This window comes from Cimex lectularius, unplaced genomic scaffold (genome assembly GCF_000648675.2).
Source record: "Cimex lectularius strain Harlan isolate CLEC.00 unplaced genomic scaffold, Clec_2.1 scaffold201, whole genome shotgun sequence".
In the NCBI taxonomy this organism is placed as follows: Eukaryota; Metazoa; Arthropoda; class Insecta; order Hemiptera; family Cimicidae; genus Cimex; species Cimex lectularius.
The window spans coordinates 438,790-455,784 of NW_019392805.1; the positions used below are offsets into that span (position 1 = coordinate 438,790).

Below are 16,995 nucleotides of genomic sequence, written 5' to 3' on the forward strand. Positions count from 1 at the left end.
CAACTATTATTATTATTAATTTTTAAGGGCGTTTTAACATGTCACTCCCTAACATCCAAACCTTCTATCTTAGGTTAGCTATATCCTTCTGAATGCTATAAACCTCTGATTCCAAACATTCACTCATAAACTAAATTATTGCCAACCAAAGCCTTATTTTATCCTTTTAAAATTCTTAATTTGGAAGGTCAAATGTATGCAAAAGTCCCATTTTAAATTACATATAAAATTTATTCCTATTTTTTAATTAGAATTTTGAATTTTTGTTCCATAATTTAAACATTTCCTAGTCTTGTATGGCCAATAATAATAATAATAATAATAATAATAATGGAGAGTCAGACTAGCAACAATCTCAGTATGAGTATAGGCTTATCGGGATTTTGGGCATTGCAGTTTATTACTCCGCAATTTGTATTGTCTTCTATTTCATTTTACCGCTCCGGCAGCCTCAAAAATTCCTGAAAAAAAAAATGAAATCTTGCACACACGACTATCATTCAAACATTAGCAGACAAGCATTCAATGGTATAACGATTTGTGAAAAGGCGTTTTTTGTTTGTTTTTCAACTGTTGTATGTTTTTCTCATTATAAACTCCAATAAATTTGAGAAAGCTGAAAAGTGCTCTTCGAAAGAAACACTGGGGGTCCAGTAACTTCTTTAAATCACTCGAAAGGTTGGGCCTTTGCCTAAAGGGTTGCAAAGTGCGACAGTCGACCAAAATATGTTTTACTGTCAGAATGATACATACGTTCTCCACTTCGCATACATTGAGGACAAGTTGGTAGATCTATTAAAAAAAAAAGGCCTATTAAAAACCTATTGTTGATTATGACCTATTCGCAGTCTAGAGAGAATCACAAGTTCTTTCTTCTCTTCTAGTTCCTCAGTTAGCCATTTATGTACAACTGGCTTAATTTCTTTCATACTATCTCTACAGACATTCCATCTTCATTTGATAATGTTTTTAACATAAACTACTATGTCATCTGGGCGGAGAGGAAATTGATCTGTTCTTTGCGGATGGTTTGCAGCGTTCCTTGCCTGTTGATCAGCTTTTTCATTTCCAGAAATGCCGGCATGACTAGGGACCCAAACAAATACCACATGTTTGTTAAGTGTTTTGATTTCATAGAGATATTTGTGAATTTCATATATTATTATTATTGTAACTAAAATAAATAAAAATGATGTTTTAATATTAAGTAGAGGTTTGCATTTATGTGTTTTTCAGATAATTCTCCACATTTTTTCTATTTTCTGTGATTTATATTTTAAGTGTAAAATATGATTTTAATGAATCATATATTATTTATTGTTATTATTATTATTATATTAATTTTTAAGGGCGTTTCAAAGGCTAAAGTAATAATTTCACACTTAGCATTTAAACCTTCCAGCTTAGGTTAGCTATATCCTTTCTGAGTACTATAAAGCTCTGACTCCAAAATATTCACTCATAAACTAATCTATTCTATCGCTATCCAAAGCTTTAATTGATCCTTTTAAAATACAGTTGGAAGGCCAAATGTGTGCAAAAAATCCATTTTAATGTTATTATTATTATTATGTTGTAAATAAAACAAATATAAGCGTTGTTTTAATATTGAGTAGAGGTATGTACTTTTTAGATAATTCTCCAGGTGGGGGATTTCTGAAAATAAATGTGTTGTGTTATTAATGAGTAGGGATGTGTATATTTGTATTTATGTAATTCAGATAATTCTCTGGGGGGGGGGGTATATACTTATATATTACGCAGGGTGGGCGACCAAGACCCGAGGGGTTAAATGCCTGGATGCCTGGGTAGACTCATACCCGATCCCTAAAAGGTCCGGGACTTGGTCGGCTCACGTGTCCTGCATAAATCTCTTGGACTTGTTCACAAACCCCATGATTTTGGACCAGTTTATCTCGAGGAGTAATTTGGTGATGTCCGCTCAAATTTTTTTTTTCAAATCTGAACCTAGCATCACACTCTGTGAGGTAGTGCCTTGCCGTTTCTTCTTTTATTTTGCAGAAACGGCAAAAGGGATCTGGTAGAATACCCATTATGGAGAGGTGTCTTCTCAGTGGGCAGTGGCCCGTCAGGACACCTATCAGCCTCCTAATTCCCTTCCTTGAGATAGGGAATAGCCATTTCGATTCTGCTGGTTTGATCACCTTAATGAACTCTTTCGATTGCCTGTGTCCGGATAAATTCCACTTCCTAAGGAATTGTATCATGCCCCAGTTAACCCATGAGGTAATACCGGTTGTGGCCTGACAAATGCAGTTTTAGAACCTTCTCTGGCCAGGCCATCTGCCTTTTCATTTCCATGGTGTCCTTTATGTGCTGGTATCCAAATAAGGGTTACCTTGTTCTCAAACCTGGAAGAGATCCTATTGATAAGATCTACAGTTTCCTCCACCAGTCTTGAGGTTGACAAATCTTTTTGTAATGACCTAAGACTAGCCTGACTCTCAGAAAAATTCTAATATCCTTTCCCTTAATTTTATTTTCCATATATACTTATACACATTTTGAGTGTATATCTTGAGTTGAATGTTTAATCATATGTTTGTATTAGATCTGTATATTTGTATTTATGTAATTAAGATAATTATCTTTGTGGAATCTATATTTATATACATTTTGGGCGTATAATTTGAGCTTAATGTTGAAATCATATATTTGTATTAGATCTATATATTTGTATTTATGTAATTAAGATAATTGTATAGATGAGAAAATATATTTATATATATTTTGAGCGTATAATTTGGGTTTAATGTTTAATCATATATTTGTTTTATTTATTATTATTTTAAAAAAATAAATAAATGAACTTGTCAGTTTTAATATTGTGTGGAGGGTTGAACCGCGAGCAGTGTCCTGGGCGGTTTTGGTGGGGATGATGATGCCGAAGTGGGGGCTCCGGGTGTCGCAGTCGTTCAATCCGTCCGCCCTGCTTTCAGTGCTTTCCTGCCAGCCGTTCGGCCCGTCGGTGTTCAGTTTTGTACCTTTTCATTTGGTTTCCTGTCATATCCAATAAAAAGGGGAGCCCCTTCCGAAAAAGACCATAAAACCGCCTGTCATGCCTTAGTACTCACCGACTTGCAGTATTTCTTCCTCCGGGCCGGACTCGCAAGCAAATGTATTACCTCTGCGTATTCGTAGGATGTGCATGGTGATTTATGGTTCAGAAGAATCAGTGTGTAGAAAAAGTGATGGAGTTGCGACTGCACAGTCCCGTCGGAGCGGAAGCGGTCGTCTACCAATGGCCTCTGACCTCGGGACGTGGACCTGTAAGTATATTTCATTACAACAAATATAGATATAATAATAAATTAAAAAACAGACACAAAAGAAAGTTGAATGAATAAAACACAACCATAACAGACTTCTGAAACGACACATCCCGTCTGGAAGGAAGTGCTCTCCCATCGTCTTCTCAAGACTATATCCGGTTATTCTGGTATTTCTTTTCCAGTAACATAAAACAGGCTCTTCTTCTAGTTTCACTTTAAAGAATACAAACAAAACTTTATTAGTCGGTTAGTTTTAGTTTTTAGTAGTCTGATTTCTTTTATTTTGGTGATTTTTTTTTATCAACCGTCGCGGGCTCAGTTCTGTCTTTGTCGCAACGTCTCAACTGTCAACGCTCCTGCAATCCGAAGTTTTACTTCTTCTTTCATCTTTAAGAAGTATTTCTCTCTCGTTTTACTTCTGCTACTTGAAAAAAAAAAAGTTAAAAAAAAACAACATTCTAGGATGGCTTTTTAATTTTATTTCACAACAGTCTTAGCCGTTTCGTAATAAGAGGACAGGATGGACTGATGTGCCAATTTTATCACTTTCAGCATCTCTTATGGTCTCATCGATCTCGTTCACTATCTACGTACGCACCTTTTTTTAATCTACTAGTTATTTTTAAAAAAATATTTATCATTCCTCGTCCATCGAAAGATATTTAAAAAAAGATCCTGTTTAAAATGTACTGCATTGTTTTTAAATAATAGGATAACGGCCATCTATATATCGAACAAGAGTTTTGACAGTTTGTCCTTGTGTTTAAAATTGTCTGTCATTCCAATTTCCACCCTTCACTTATTTAGCACAAAATATCACCGATTCGACTGTTAATGTTAAAATCCATACGGATTCGTATTTGTTCAGCTAATTCTAATTAAATGAACGTCGGTCGTCAGCCCTGACTCTGCAGAACAAAAGTGCCACGATCGACTGTTTTGTTGTTCCAACTCGGTCTGCACGTTTCTGTTTCATCACCGTGTGTGTCAGGCTTGTAACCGACTAAAATACATCAAATTTTGTACAGGCACTTGTCGCGAAATGAAAAACGAAATAAAATATTCATACAATTCTTTTATAGTTTTATAATTCGACTTTTTTAAATAACAACATCAACATCAAACACGGCGGCCAGTCAGGTTAGGCTTTACTTTAAACATGCGAGTGTATACAGCCCCAATAAACAAACAAATTCGGATTCAACATGAGTTCACCGGCTCGTACTCCCACACCCAACAGCTACTTTAACACAGCCAGTCATGCTACTTTACTTAGCATTTCTTAAAACATGCGCGTGTATATGGTCCCAATAAACAAATTCGGGGTCAACATGAGTTCACCGACTCGTAGTCCCACACCCAATGCCTACTTTAACACAGCTAGTCATGCTTCTTTACTTAACTTTACTTAAAACATGGGGGTTTATATGGTCCCAATACACAAACAAATTCGGGGTCAACATGAGTTAACCGACTCGTAGTCCAACACCCAGTACCTACTTTAACACAGCTAGACATGCTTTTTTACTTCACTTTACTTAAAACATGGGGGTTTATATCGTCCCAATAAACAAACAAATTCGGGGTCAACATGAGTTCACCGACTAGTAGTCCCACACCCAATGCCTACTTTAACACGGCTAGTCATGCTTCTTTACTTAAAACATGGGGGTTTATATCGTCCCAATAAACAAACAAATTCGGGTTCAACATGAGTTCACCGACTCGTAGTCCAACACCCAATACCTACTTTAACACAGCCAGTCATGCTTCTTTATTAACTTTACTTAAAAAATGCGAGTGTATATGGTCTCAGTAAACAAATTCGGGGTCAACATGAGTTCACCGACTAGTAGTCCCACACCCAATGCCTACTTTAACACGGCTAGTCATGCTTCTTTACTTAACTTTACTTAAAACATGAGTTTATATGGTCCCAATAAACAAACAAATTCGGGTTCAACATGAGTTCACCGGCTCGTAGTCCAACACCCTACACCTACTTCAACAAAGCTAGTCATGCTAGTATACTTAAAACCCGCGAATGTAGACGGACCCCGCAAACCAACATCCGTCTTTTGTAATGTTTAATTTTTTCAAATTGTAACTTTAATTAGTTTTGAACGAGTCTAAAAAGTGAATGAAAAAAGTAATTATGAAACCCCTTTAGTTGACCGCCCACTATGTTATCTGGTGGTTAGAATTGTTAACGATCATAGATTTACTTTTTTTTAATTTTTGGGGCCGGCAAACGACATTGGTCATCACCAGTCCTCTCTTTCTTAGCTTTTCTTTTCTTATCTTTGTCGCGTATTAAGCTTACTAATTTCTTCACTGTTTATCGTCGTTATAATGCTTTATGATATACTGGTAACCAATTCTCTCTTTTCTTTATCCTATTGCCAACCGATCCTACCCCAGGGCCTGTGAATTGTGGATAAAACAACTCAAATAACAAACACAAATACTCAGAAACAAGACAAAAGCATGGTAGGCTGCTTAGCATTCACACTACCCAAAAAACGTTTTTCGGGTACCCGATATTCCTCGTCGTAATGGGGATAAACCCTGCCATTCATGATAATAAATTTCATTCACACTACCCCGGAATACTAGATATTCCTAGGGGTAATTGAGAGGATAGTCCCTCGATTCACGCAAATAAATACATTCGTTCCTCTAAATATCACATATGACATACACGAAGATTTAAAGATCTATATCAATTAACAATATCTATCGCCTTTAGATATTGGATAGGCGATCTGTCGTATTTCTTTCTTTGCAGTCTGTTATTATGTGCATTACCGTGATAAGCTTTCCACACAACGGGCACCTACTTGGTCTCACCAACATAAGTCCGAGTGTGATTTTGGGATGACCTATGCGACTTAAGTTTTGTTTTATTTCTGTTTCAGGATAAGCATGACAGCGCTCTTGAAATTGTCGAGACAATAAGGTGAGTTTTAAAGTCTAAAAACATTTTTCTGTACGCAAGTGAATGATTTAGAGCTTTTTTCTCTCGTGAGTCCGCTTATCGATTTCCCAGGGCGGAGATCGTTGAACTGTTGAATAACGTTATCGATTTATTTATGACACTAATTCGATAAGGACATTTATAATAAGGTTTTTTACCCTAAGAGAAGAGATGTCGATTTTAAATAAAACAGCCGGCATTCTCAACTCACTGGTTTAATATTTTGTCTTATCCTGTGTGCACATGTGCCCATTAAACATTACTGTGGTGTATTTTTCAACATCTTTTGGTACGCCACTTTTTATTTATTTTTTTATTTTTTATTTTACTCTTTTTGAATCTATTTATTTTATTCACCTGAATTGTACAATAAAATTACAAGTTGCCCTATTGAGGAGATGCAGTACAATTTATTCGATTTTATACCAGCAGTTCTGATGCTTTAGGAAATATTAAACTTTTATGAATGAATAATCAATCAATTTTTTCTTCAAAATTACAATATTTTCGATCATAAGCTCTTTAAAATAAAAATGAAAAAAAATTATATATACACATAGCATACCCTTGTTCCTACTTTTACATTTCTGTCGTCATGGCAAGGATTCATGCCCGAGATCAATGGCATCTGAGATGATAATTGATGATTAACGGGAGTAAATTATGTTAAAACAGATTTCTTTGAATTTTCTTTAACAGACGATTGACAAAAATGAAGCAATGACCGAACAATAATTATTTACAGTTAGGGGACCGCGGTGGCTGAGTGGTTAGGTCGTCCGACTCGTATCTATAGATGGAAAAAAACCGCTCTTTTTAATAGTCGGATCAAAACTGCTTTCTTTAAGGATCGTCTCGAGAGGAGAGCGGAGAGTGGCTGGAGGAGTAAAAGTGGTAAAGTCACTTGTCAAGTTATTGAGTGGTGGTAAAACAAAATTCAAAATTGAGCTGCGATCGCTGAAAAGTTGGTATCTGAGTGGATATCAGAGCTACCGGCCTTTTTTATTCAGAGTGGTTCATCGGTCGCTCAGTTGTGAGCTCAGTGAGTTAATTCTTGACCAGCTTGCGAGCCCCATCACTAGTTCTGACCCACCGTACGTTACACCCATTTTTGACCCCCTCCTTATGGCATGTAATTAATACAGTTCAGTTTTCACTTACCACCGACTTGAGAGGATCAGTGATGATTAGTTGACTGATTTATTTATTTATTTTTCTTTTTTTGGAGGGGGGCGAATAAAGATTTTACAAAACGTTTCTTCCACTGCGACCTATATACATGTATCGTGGAAAGTGCACTTTTTCCTCTAAGACTAAGCGTTTTCCTCTGTTCCTCTTCGCTCACCTCTTTTGGTGTAACCTAACGCTTCACATTCATATATGTGCCGATGTCTATGGTTCCTCCTGGCAGAGTTGGCATGTTTCTTTCCCTGCTCTGCACATCGTCTTTAGGTGTTAGTTACGAGGGCACTGGCCGGTATGGATGTCAATAATTTTCTTCAAATCATGCTTGATGAGAGGAGTTCCTTCGCTTTTATTTTTGAGAGATTTATAAATCTCTTGGCTTGCCTACCTGGTGTTTTTGTCCAGTGCTTGAGTTTTTCAAGCCGATTTTCCAGTTCCAACTTAAGCACACAGTCCCAAGTGTGGGAGGACTGCCCCTTTTTTCGATAATTGATCAGCCTCTTAATGTCCTATATCTTCATGTCCCTGAACTGACTTTAAAAATAATTTTGTTGTGTTTTCCTAAATCCATTAGGCAATCCAGGCATTCCTAAACAAGTTTCGAGCTGAAAGCATACCTATTTAGTTTCAGACTGACTGGGAGTGTGTAAAGTTGTGCACCTTTCATAATAGTTGTGGTTCTCGTTCCATGGGTGAAGGTCTGCCAATTTTTTTTTTTTTTTTGGCTAGTTGGTCAGCCTGTCCTTCCTTACCTTCAAGTACCGGAACCCACTTTTAAAGTAATCCTGTTGTGTTTTCCTAGATTCTTTAGGCAATCCAGGAATTCCCAGATAATTTTGGGGCTGAAAGCATACTTATTTTCAACTTCCGACTGTCCGAGAGTCATGTGCAGCTTTCTTTTTTTTTCTTATCAACTCGAGTGGACAGAGTTGCGTTGCGCGGACCTCAGCTTGGAAAATTGATAGTATTAGTCCAAGAAGTTTGTTCTTCTTGCTAGGGTATAGTCCGTCCCTTGTATCCCTACACCTACTCTCTGTTCTTCGACCCATCTGTGTACCAAATTAGGGCCCCTTTTGCTCGAAATATATATTTTTTTTTTGGGGGGGGGGGGCTTTGCACGACTTGGCCCGTGGGAATCAGCTTCTGTAACTCTGTAAAATGGAGTACGACCGGGTTTCCTCATTGATCGTATCGACGCTCCGCCTTCTAAGGCGTCAAAACACTTCGCCTTCAGGGACGAAAGGCGGGACTCGGAAGGGTGGAGGCGGTGGGCGGAGGGTAGTCAACCCCCTGGTTATTGATTTAAACCCTGCGCCGATTCAGTGGGTCAGGTCGGCCAAGCACATCGGCCCTGTCAATTTGCAAAGGGCGAAAACCATTCCGACACGATGACAGGCGCCCTGTCAAAACAACAACAGAAAACAGTCTCGACTCTCGGCCAAATTTCACGGTTCTCCAAATTTTTCTATGCTAATTCAGTGATACTGTTTAAAATGAATAGCAAACGGCATCCCATAAATGGGAACTAAAACTCGGGACGTTTTTAAACGCACTTTAACATATCTCATTTTCACTGCCATGTGATTAAAAAAAAAATCGTAAGATATTGTTAAGTGTGGTACCGTTCTTGCTGTGGAACTCCATAATGGTGGTTTTTTTAATAAATAAATATAAGCCTTTATTTCCAGCAGGTTTATTTACATGGGAAGCTTTTCAATTATTTTATAATCATCTTCAGCCTGTAACATCATAAAACAATGTCATTTTCTTTCCCCTTCTTAATTCAGTTTTATGTACAACTCACCCCTTTACGCTTTACGCTCCATAATTTAATCCAAGGAGAATCCAGAGCAGTAGTAGCTCACAGGTTCAGAAATGGTCAACCATCGACAATGATAGAACATGTCAACGAACAATGGAACTGAGTGAGGAGTTAAATGCCATAATAGTCATGTCAATCGATGCCACTATGCCAAAATACAACTTCATCAAGCGCAAGGTATACAAGGGAAGAGTGGGCCAAAGGAATACCTCTGATATATACTGGTATACTGACGGCTCAAAATCGGATAGCGGCACGAGAGCTAGAGTCCTCGAGATGAATCCGAAGACAGAACTGGCTTTAAACTTAAGTAAAGGGTCCACTGTTTTCCACTCTAAAATCATAGCAATTGAAAACTGCGCCTGAGAAATAAAAAGACTTTCCATTCCAGGAAGAGATCCTTTTTGTATGAAAGTAAAGTGGTATTTAAGGCCTTAGTATCATGCGAGGTAAAGGCAAAAAGTGTAGGGAATTGATGGAAGCCCTGGCATAAGTCAATAACTCCAATGACCTGGCTCTGGCATGAGTCCCTGGGCATTCGGGGCATAGAAACATTGAAAAGGTGGACACGTTGACCAAAAATGTAGCCAATATTAATTCTCTAGGCCTCGAACTCTATTGTGGCGTAGCATCATTCCACAAAAAAATTACACATCCAAAAATGTATCCTTAACGATTCCAAGTTACAGAAGAGACGCAAGGCTTAGAAAGTGGGAGTGTAACGGCAACAGAACATTATTTTGGTTGGACACCTGACAGGGCATTGCCGTCTAAGAAGACACATTCACCGGATAGGAGTACAGACAAAACAAACATTGAGCTGAAACTGCTAGTAAGAATAGGAGACCGCAGAGGAAAAGACGCAAGCGAGATACTACACGAAGGAGCCGCTGGCAAGGCTGTGGAGGTTGATTAACAACCCGAGCTGGTCAGAGAGTTATAAAATTAGTGATACACAATAGATTTTACTCATGTTGAGAAGCTTTGTGGACACCTCTTTTTTCCCTATTCCTATCACCTATGTAGTGTGTTTTATGTAGATGTTAACTTGCAAGCCGGATCCTTACAAAGGAAAGACTAGGATATCGCAACTTTTTATATTTTGTTCTGCTTAAGATGTTCGTTAGATGAGTGAAGTGTGACGCGGAAGTTAAATATAAACGTTTAATAGTTTATTTAGCGTTTTAATTGTAGTGGCGATGAAAAGTGTTTTATTGTGTAGAATTCGTGCGGCCGCCGGCCAAGGACCATCTACTCTTCTGGACAATGACCTATAAACGGAATTTCAGTTTTCCCTCTCCCTGTACCCGGCCACATCCCTCTTTCTCTTTGCTCTCTTCCTCTGGGTCCACGATCCCGAAAAGCCCCCACTATCGGACAGGAGTGCTCAATCAAGGGAGAGGAGACGAAACCCGTCGGGCAAGTTGCGATGCCTGTGTATCGGCGGATTAATAGATGATCATGATCGACCAGAAAGCGTTTTCGTACAGACCGACCAATAAAAAATATAAGAAACACAAAAACATAGATAAAACGTATTGACATATTGTGTCTAGTTTGGCGAGGTGATAGAACTGTAGCTCCCATGATCGTCTCCGCTCCGGTTCGGCCTATTCTCAAATGCCAATACGCCTCTGAGGGACAAAACCCAGCGAGAATAGGCGGACCGGAATGGTCGGAGACTGTCAAGGTACAAAAAATACTTTCAGAGTGCACAAACTGATCGGTTCGTAGTTAGTAGATGGGGCTCGCGGGATGATCAAAAGAGTTAACTTACTTTACTAAGCGATGAACCGCTTTGAAAAAAAAGAAGCGGTACCTCTTATATCCCCACCACAACAATTCCAACCCTTCAGCGATTTTCAGCCAATCATCTTTTACTTAAAAAAGGATCAAGGATTGAAGGATACTAAGGTATTAAGATTAGTACAAGATGGGGAATTCCTCAACACTCCTCCTAATCATCCTCACCGACTCATTAAAAACTTTTGCAATTTAAAAAGTGAGAATTTGTTCTGTTTTCTCAGTTTGAAGGAACAAGTCGAGAATCGACCAAGTCTTCCTAGTCACTTTGTCTGTTTAAAGCGAGCGATGAACCGCTCTGAAAAAAAAAAAAAAAATCAGTGGTAGCTCGTATATGTCCACCACTTATGTACCAACCCTTCAGCCGTTGGCGGTTTACAGCTCTTCGTTCCTACCGCTAAGAGCAAAGAAAAATTTGGTTAGCGCGAGCGGTGATCTACGAAAAAGAGCTGATTCATTTCACTGAGTGAGCGGGTTTGATCCACCCCTTAAAAAAAAAGTTTTTCCCATCTCCAGTTCGTATAACATGGAACTATTCAAAATATGAAAGGGTCTTGATGGCAGTTTAATTTTTCATAATCACAATTATGTTTGTATGGTGTATTAACCACTGGAAAGTTGGATCAAAACAATCCTTGATCTCAACGACCGCCTGTCGTGCTTGCTATTGACCTCCGTTCTCGTTATCGGCTCCAATTTTTATTCTCCACTTACTGTTAGGTAGGACCTGCAAAGATCTCAGTTTTTAAACTGAGGGGGTTTAAATGTCCGAGAGTTTAAATGGCGTTGATTCGGGGGTGGGGAATCGGTCCGGGAGGGGTCGAACGAGGCACTATGGCCAGTCTTCCTCTGGGTTTTTTCCCCTTATCCTAGGCCGTACTTTTCTGAACTAGATTCACATGCGAAAATACAGTTATCGTGATACTCATAGGGCGAAGAGAAGAGTCACAAAGAGAGAAAAAACTCCCGGCCATTCCTGTGCTGTTATATAACGGAGCTTGGTTTCTCCGAGTTCCGATTGAACGAAACCTTGAATTTCAATTAGTGACGAATCGGGCTCGGTTGGATCATCGCGTGTTTACCCAGGTTTTTTTAAAAGGTTGAATATACATCTGCCTGGTTTATTAGATTATGTTTTGTCGCAATAGACCGAGCCGATAAGAAATCCCTTTATAAAATAATAGGCAGATGTTGCCACATGGTATGATAAATAATTACATACAACCTCCTCCTACTTTGATAATCCACTCTTAATTATCCTTATCTCATCAAATATAAACGTATCTGCCCCGTATTACAAATGTTTTTGATCTAAAAAGTAGCTGACAACCGTGAGATAAGAAATTAAATATTAAATTAGTGCAAAATTAAGCTCAGTGCACTTATTTATTCTACTGCAGTTCAAACGGGACAAAAACAGTGCTCAGTGAATCACTCTTAAACAAAACCGCCAAGGAGTCCGAGGATCCACGATATCTCCAGTATTGTGCCGAACTATCCTAGAAAGGCAAGCTTCCGACCCATAATCCGTCCTATGTTGGGGAAAAATAGCATAGGTCATTGGAGCGGAGTCGACGCTCTGAGTCCGAAATACCAGGACAAGATATCACGGGGAATCAATCCTATTGACAGTATCGTCCATAATTCTTCCAAAGAGACCAGTCCGACCAAATTCAGTCTTTAAGTACAAGGGTGTTCACTACTATCATGTATGGATACAATAACTGTTAAAGGGCTCAGTATAATACATATCTATCGTGTATAGTCACTTTGAACAGGAAATATTTGCATCCTTTCAATCATGAAGGACCCGCCCTTTGATCGGGGCGACCAAGTAACACTTGTATTCTCCAAATGGCAACGAGCAAGTGCTTGGTAGAGGAATTTTATGGCTAACATTTTTAAGCCCAAGTTTTTGGACTTTTTTTAACAGCTTCAAGGTGGTCACGAAAATCGACCGACGTTCTCAATGGGGTGGCCATTGATTTTGTAAACAAACAAGTCATTCGCGACTTTTTTCTTGGAAAGTCTGATCTTACAATTATTTTCATCCAATTGGGTCCAGATCCTGCTGCAGGAAGCTATATTGCTCAAATGAGGAAGCCTGGCGAAAGATTTTTAGGAGCTAAGTTTGAAAATGAGTTTTAAATACTAACGTCATTGAAGGCTTATACAGATTGTCGTAATAGAAATGCCAACCCATAAAATACAAAAATATAGGACGAGTTTAACTTCTCCCCCCTCTATATTTTTTATTGGGGTGTTTTTGCGAAAAACTCCGAGAGACGTAAGCTTTATTTTTTGTTTCTCACGAGCTAAAGTGTTTTGGAGTTAATGATGGTTGTTGGTCTGGTTGTGTGAACCGGCAAAGGATTATTTCTTATTGGGTCCGTCTTCACTCTCGGGTTTAGACCGGATAAGTGCCCCTATGCCGGTTCAGCATAAAGTTTTGTTCCTGGGAAGGAGGGATACGATTACGACGCTTAACTATTTCAAATTTCTTAGTGTAAACTGAGTTATGTTAACGTAGAAGAGGCGTTCGGGGTCGACTGTCGGAATGGGAATCTGTGAGATTTTATCTGTATTTGTCTGTCATACTTTGTCCGGTGATGAATTCTGTCCTGTGAGCCGTTCTGGCCGTTTTCGCTTATCTGTTTCAAATGGCAGCATATTCATAGCAATGTTCATTTTCTTCCGCAATAATCACATACGCAGAGCTCGTCATCTTTCGTCAAAACTGGTCGTTCGAATTGAAAATAGAAAACCAGACGAACCCAATGAGCGTGGAAACAAATCCGATTTTCCTTGGTAATAAATTACTTACGCACTTTAAAAAGTAGGCCACAGTGTTTATCCAGTGCTTAAAACATTCTAAGGTTTTTCCCTTCTTCTTTCCAACACTCAGCATTGTAACATCAACATACGATCGTGTATATAAAGAAAAAATCTGAACAGTGAGCCGGCACCGTTGTAGGACATTGCTTAAAACAGGTCTTTTTTAAAATACAAGTTTAAATTTTTTTGAGTTTCAACCGCCCATTGATTTTTTTTCAGTCTAATTTCTACCAGCAATCGGGATAAAAATGTTACATTCGCTGGCAATGTTGGAACTGAGTCTTATTAAAAAAAATGTCAATTTGTGGCATCTTTAAGATTGTTTTTCCCTGATGATGACCTTAAAATAGGTCGAAAGTTTAGCAGATAAGCAACTGCAATTGTTTTTTCATCCAGACCATACCGAGATCCAGATTATTCGTGGGCCAAAAAGTTTTGGTCGGACTTCCAGTTAGAAGGTCGTTCCTGACATAAATTTGCGAATTTTTTTTTAAATAAGACGATATTCATTCATTTTTATTCTCTCATTCTGTCTCTCGTTCGCTCACTCACACTATCTCTCTCTCTCTCTCTTTCTCGTTCGCTCACTCACACTATCTCTCTCTCTCTCTCTTTCTCTTTCTTTTCTTTCTCGTTCGCTCATTCTCCCTCTTTTTTCTCTCTCTCTCTGCCGCTCACTTACACACTCTCTTTCTCTCTCTCTCTCTCTCTCTCTCTCTCTCTCTCTCTCTCTGCCGCTTACTTACACACTCTCTTTCTCTCTCTACCGCCCAATCTCTCTCTCGTTCGCTCAGTCACTCTCTCTCCATCTCTCCCTCCTTCATTGGCTCATCCCCTCCGTCTTTCTCTGTCTCTCTACCACTCACTCACTCACTCTTTACCCTCTCTCTTTCTCTCGTTCGCTCATTCTCCCTCCCCCCTCTCACTCCTTCTCTCTTCGTTCGCTTAATCACTCTCCGATTTCCTACGCTCACTCACTCTCGCTCTCGAAGATGAATGTATGCCGGAGGTCGGTCTCTCTATGAGACCAGGTGTCGTTGTGCCGAAAAGGAAGACGGGCGTCCGTCCTCGTGGTCCCCATGCCGTCCTATCCTGTATCCTGTCCCGGGCTGGCTGTTAACAGGTAAGAATGGCGGTTTACAGGTGTGTACCGTGGTGGGGACCCTCGTGTGTACTCGCGGCAACGCCGTCCACAACGGCGGGGTTGCCAGACTTTTATAACGGTCTCTCGTCTTCACCCACAATTGTCTTTTTTCTCTCTCCTCACTCGTCTCTTATTAACCGCCGTTTCTCCCTTTAATCCGATCCTCGGGGGGGGGGAGTTGATCCCGGTCGGGGCGGGACGGTCCGTCCGGCATGCGAAGTCGCCCTGCGGAATCGAGGGGGACGAGCCACAACACCCCAGACCAGACGTGGCGGGTCCGGCAGAAAGAATTTATTCAGCGGCCCCTTGCGAAATCCCTCACGAAGACCAAGGCATATCCCGAAGAAAACGAATCGTACCTAGGCCGATTTCATAAGTCGTGTGTGTATCGCACACATTAAAAAACAAGAAAAAATAAAATTGATAACGAGTGATTTTCTTTTTCTACATCATGTCATTGAAATTTGACAAGGAAAAATATTTTGTTTTGAGCTTGGATCGCATCGCAGCTCATTGGATTCGATTGATGACGGAGTCGAGCACTCCAAGGGTGTGAGAAGCCCCACCTGCCTCGGAGGGCCACACCGCTTTTATTGCAACTGCAATCCTGGCCCGCTTTCTCGCTTTACAACCAGGGGCATTTTATATTTTCTGTTTATTTCTCCTTTTGGCCAGGCGGAAACACGAAATAAATGAGTTTTCCCCCGGGGGAAAAAAGAAAACCTTTGCCTTTTAATAACTCCTGGCGAACGGGTTCGATTGGATAGATTGGGGTCGAGGACATCGCTCCTTCTGGCTCCGAATCCTCAGCTATAACGAGTCGGTACGACCTTTTGAAATATTCGATCAAACTCGCAGAATCCCAACGCGGAAGGCAAATCTAGGAGTATTTACGGCAGATCGAATGGGTTGTATAATTTTTTTTAGCACAACTTAGAATAGAATTAAGGGATTCGTGGCCTCGGAGGTGGCGGTCTGCTATTCTCGTTACATCACGGGTTAAATTTACGTTCGGGACGTCTATTATTTACGTAGGTTCTTGGCGGGAGTCGGCCACCTCGTTCACTTTCGACAGCGTTGAAAACAGATTCGCAAAAAATCAAACTGTGTATTGATATATTTTCCAAAAGAGCGATTTAAATAAAACGAAAAGAAGCCGTTTAAAAGTGTTCTTACCATGATAACATATCAGTACGTATTATCCTCGAGTGTTGTGCCCACCCACCTTCAACGTACGTTTCAAAGTAACTTCACTAGGTTCTAGTGATAAATCGATTTTTCTAAGAAAGGTTTACTTTAACTTCCAGTTTTCATTAATTGTTGATGTTTTGTTGCTGATGTTGAAAAAATGTTCTAACCCGGGATAATTTGGAATTTCAACGACACCTACAAAACATCAAACAATGGAAAGTTTTATTTACATCGTTCGATCACAATTGAAACTCGCTTGTGTAGACTCGTCAGGTGAATCGAGATTTATTTTCTTATAGAGCCCGTTTCGATTTTGGTTTTGATTCAGTCGAATTCAGTTAAAGAGGGGGCCCGTCGTGTCTCGCGACCTTGGCTCTGGCATTGACAATCAACGTCTGCTCAAGCGTCGAAAAATGGTCAAAAACTCGGCCCTCAATCGCTTCCACGCTGGTATCACACTGGAACACATACAACTTACACGTCCGACGTGAGCTCTCGCATTGGAACAAACTTGCCGTGGCCGTAAGTAGCGAACGAGAAGGAGAGAGAGAGCTAGGGCTAGGAGTGAGTGAATGAGCGAGCGAACCAAGAAAGTGAGTGAGAGTGAATGAACGAGAGAGGGAGTTATTGAGAGAGCGAGAGAGACATAGTGAGCGAGCGATCAGAGAAAAAGTGTGTGAGAGAGAGTGAGCGTGAGCGAACGAGAGAGATAGAGAGAGGGGGGAGAGAGCTTTTTATTTTTTTT

The 16,995-nt window shown here is 39.8% G+C and overlaps 1 protein-coding gene across 7 annotated transcripts in view; it reads left to right on the forward strand.

Moving 5' to 3' along the window:
- The first annotated feature begins 2,950 nt into the window (after window positions 1-2,950).
- The window catches only part of LOC106671086 (histone-lysine N-methyltransferase, H3 lysine-79 specific-like), an 85,984-nt gene continuing 71,939 nt past the window's right edge, over window positions 2,951-16,995 (forward strand). For all 7 annotated transcript variants that reach the window (XM_014401892.2, XM_014401898.2, XM_014401896.2 and 4 more), the window contains exons 1-2: window positions 2,951-3,290; window positions 6,212-6,252. In XM_014401892.2, coding sequence (XP_014257378.1) covers window positions 3,180-3,290; window positions 6,212-6,252 — 152 coding nt within the window. In that variant the 5' untranslated portion in view covers window positions 2,951-3,179. The remainder of the gene's footprint in view (window positions 3,291-6,211; window positions 6,253-16,995) is intronic.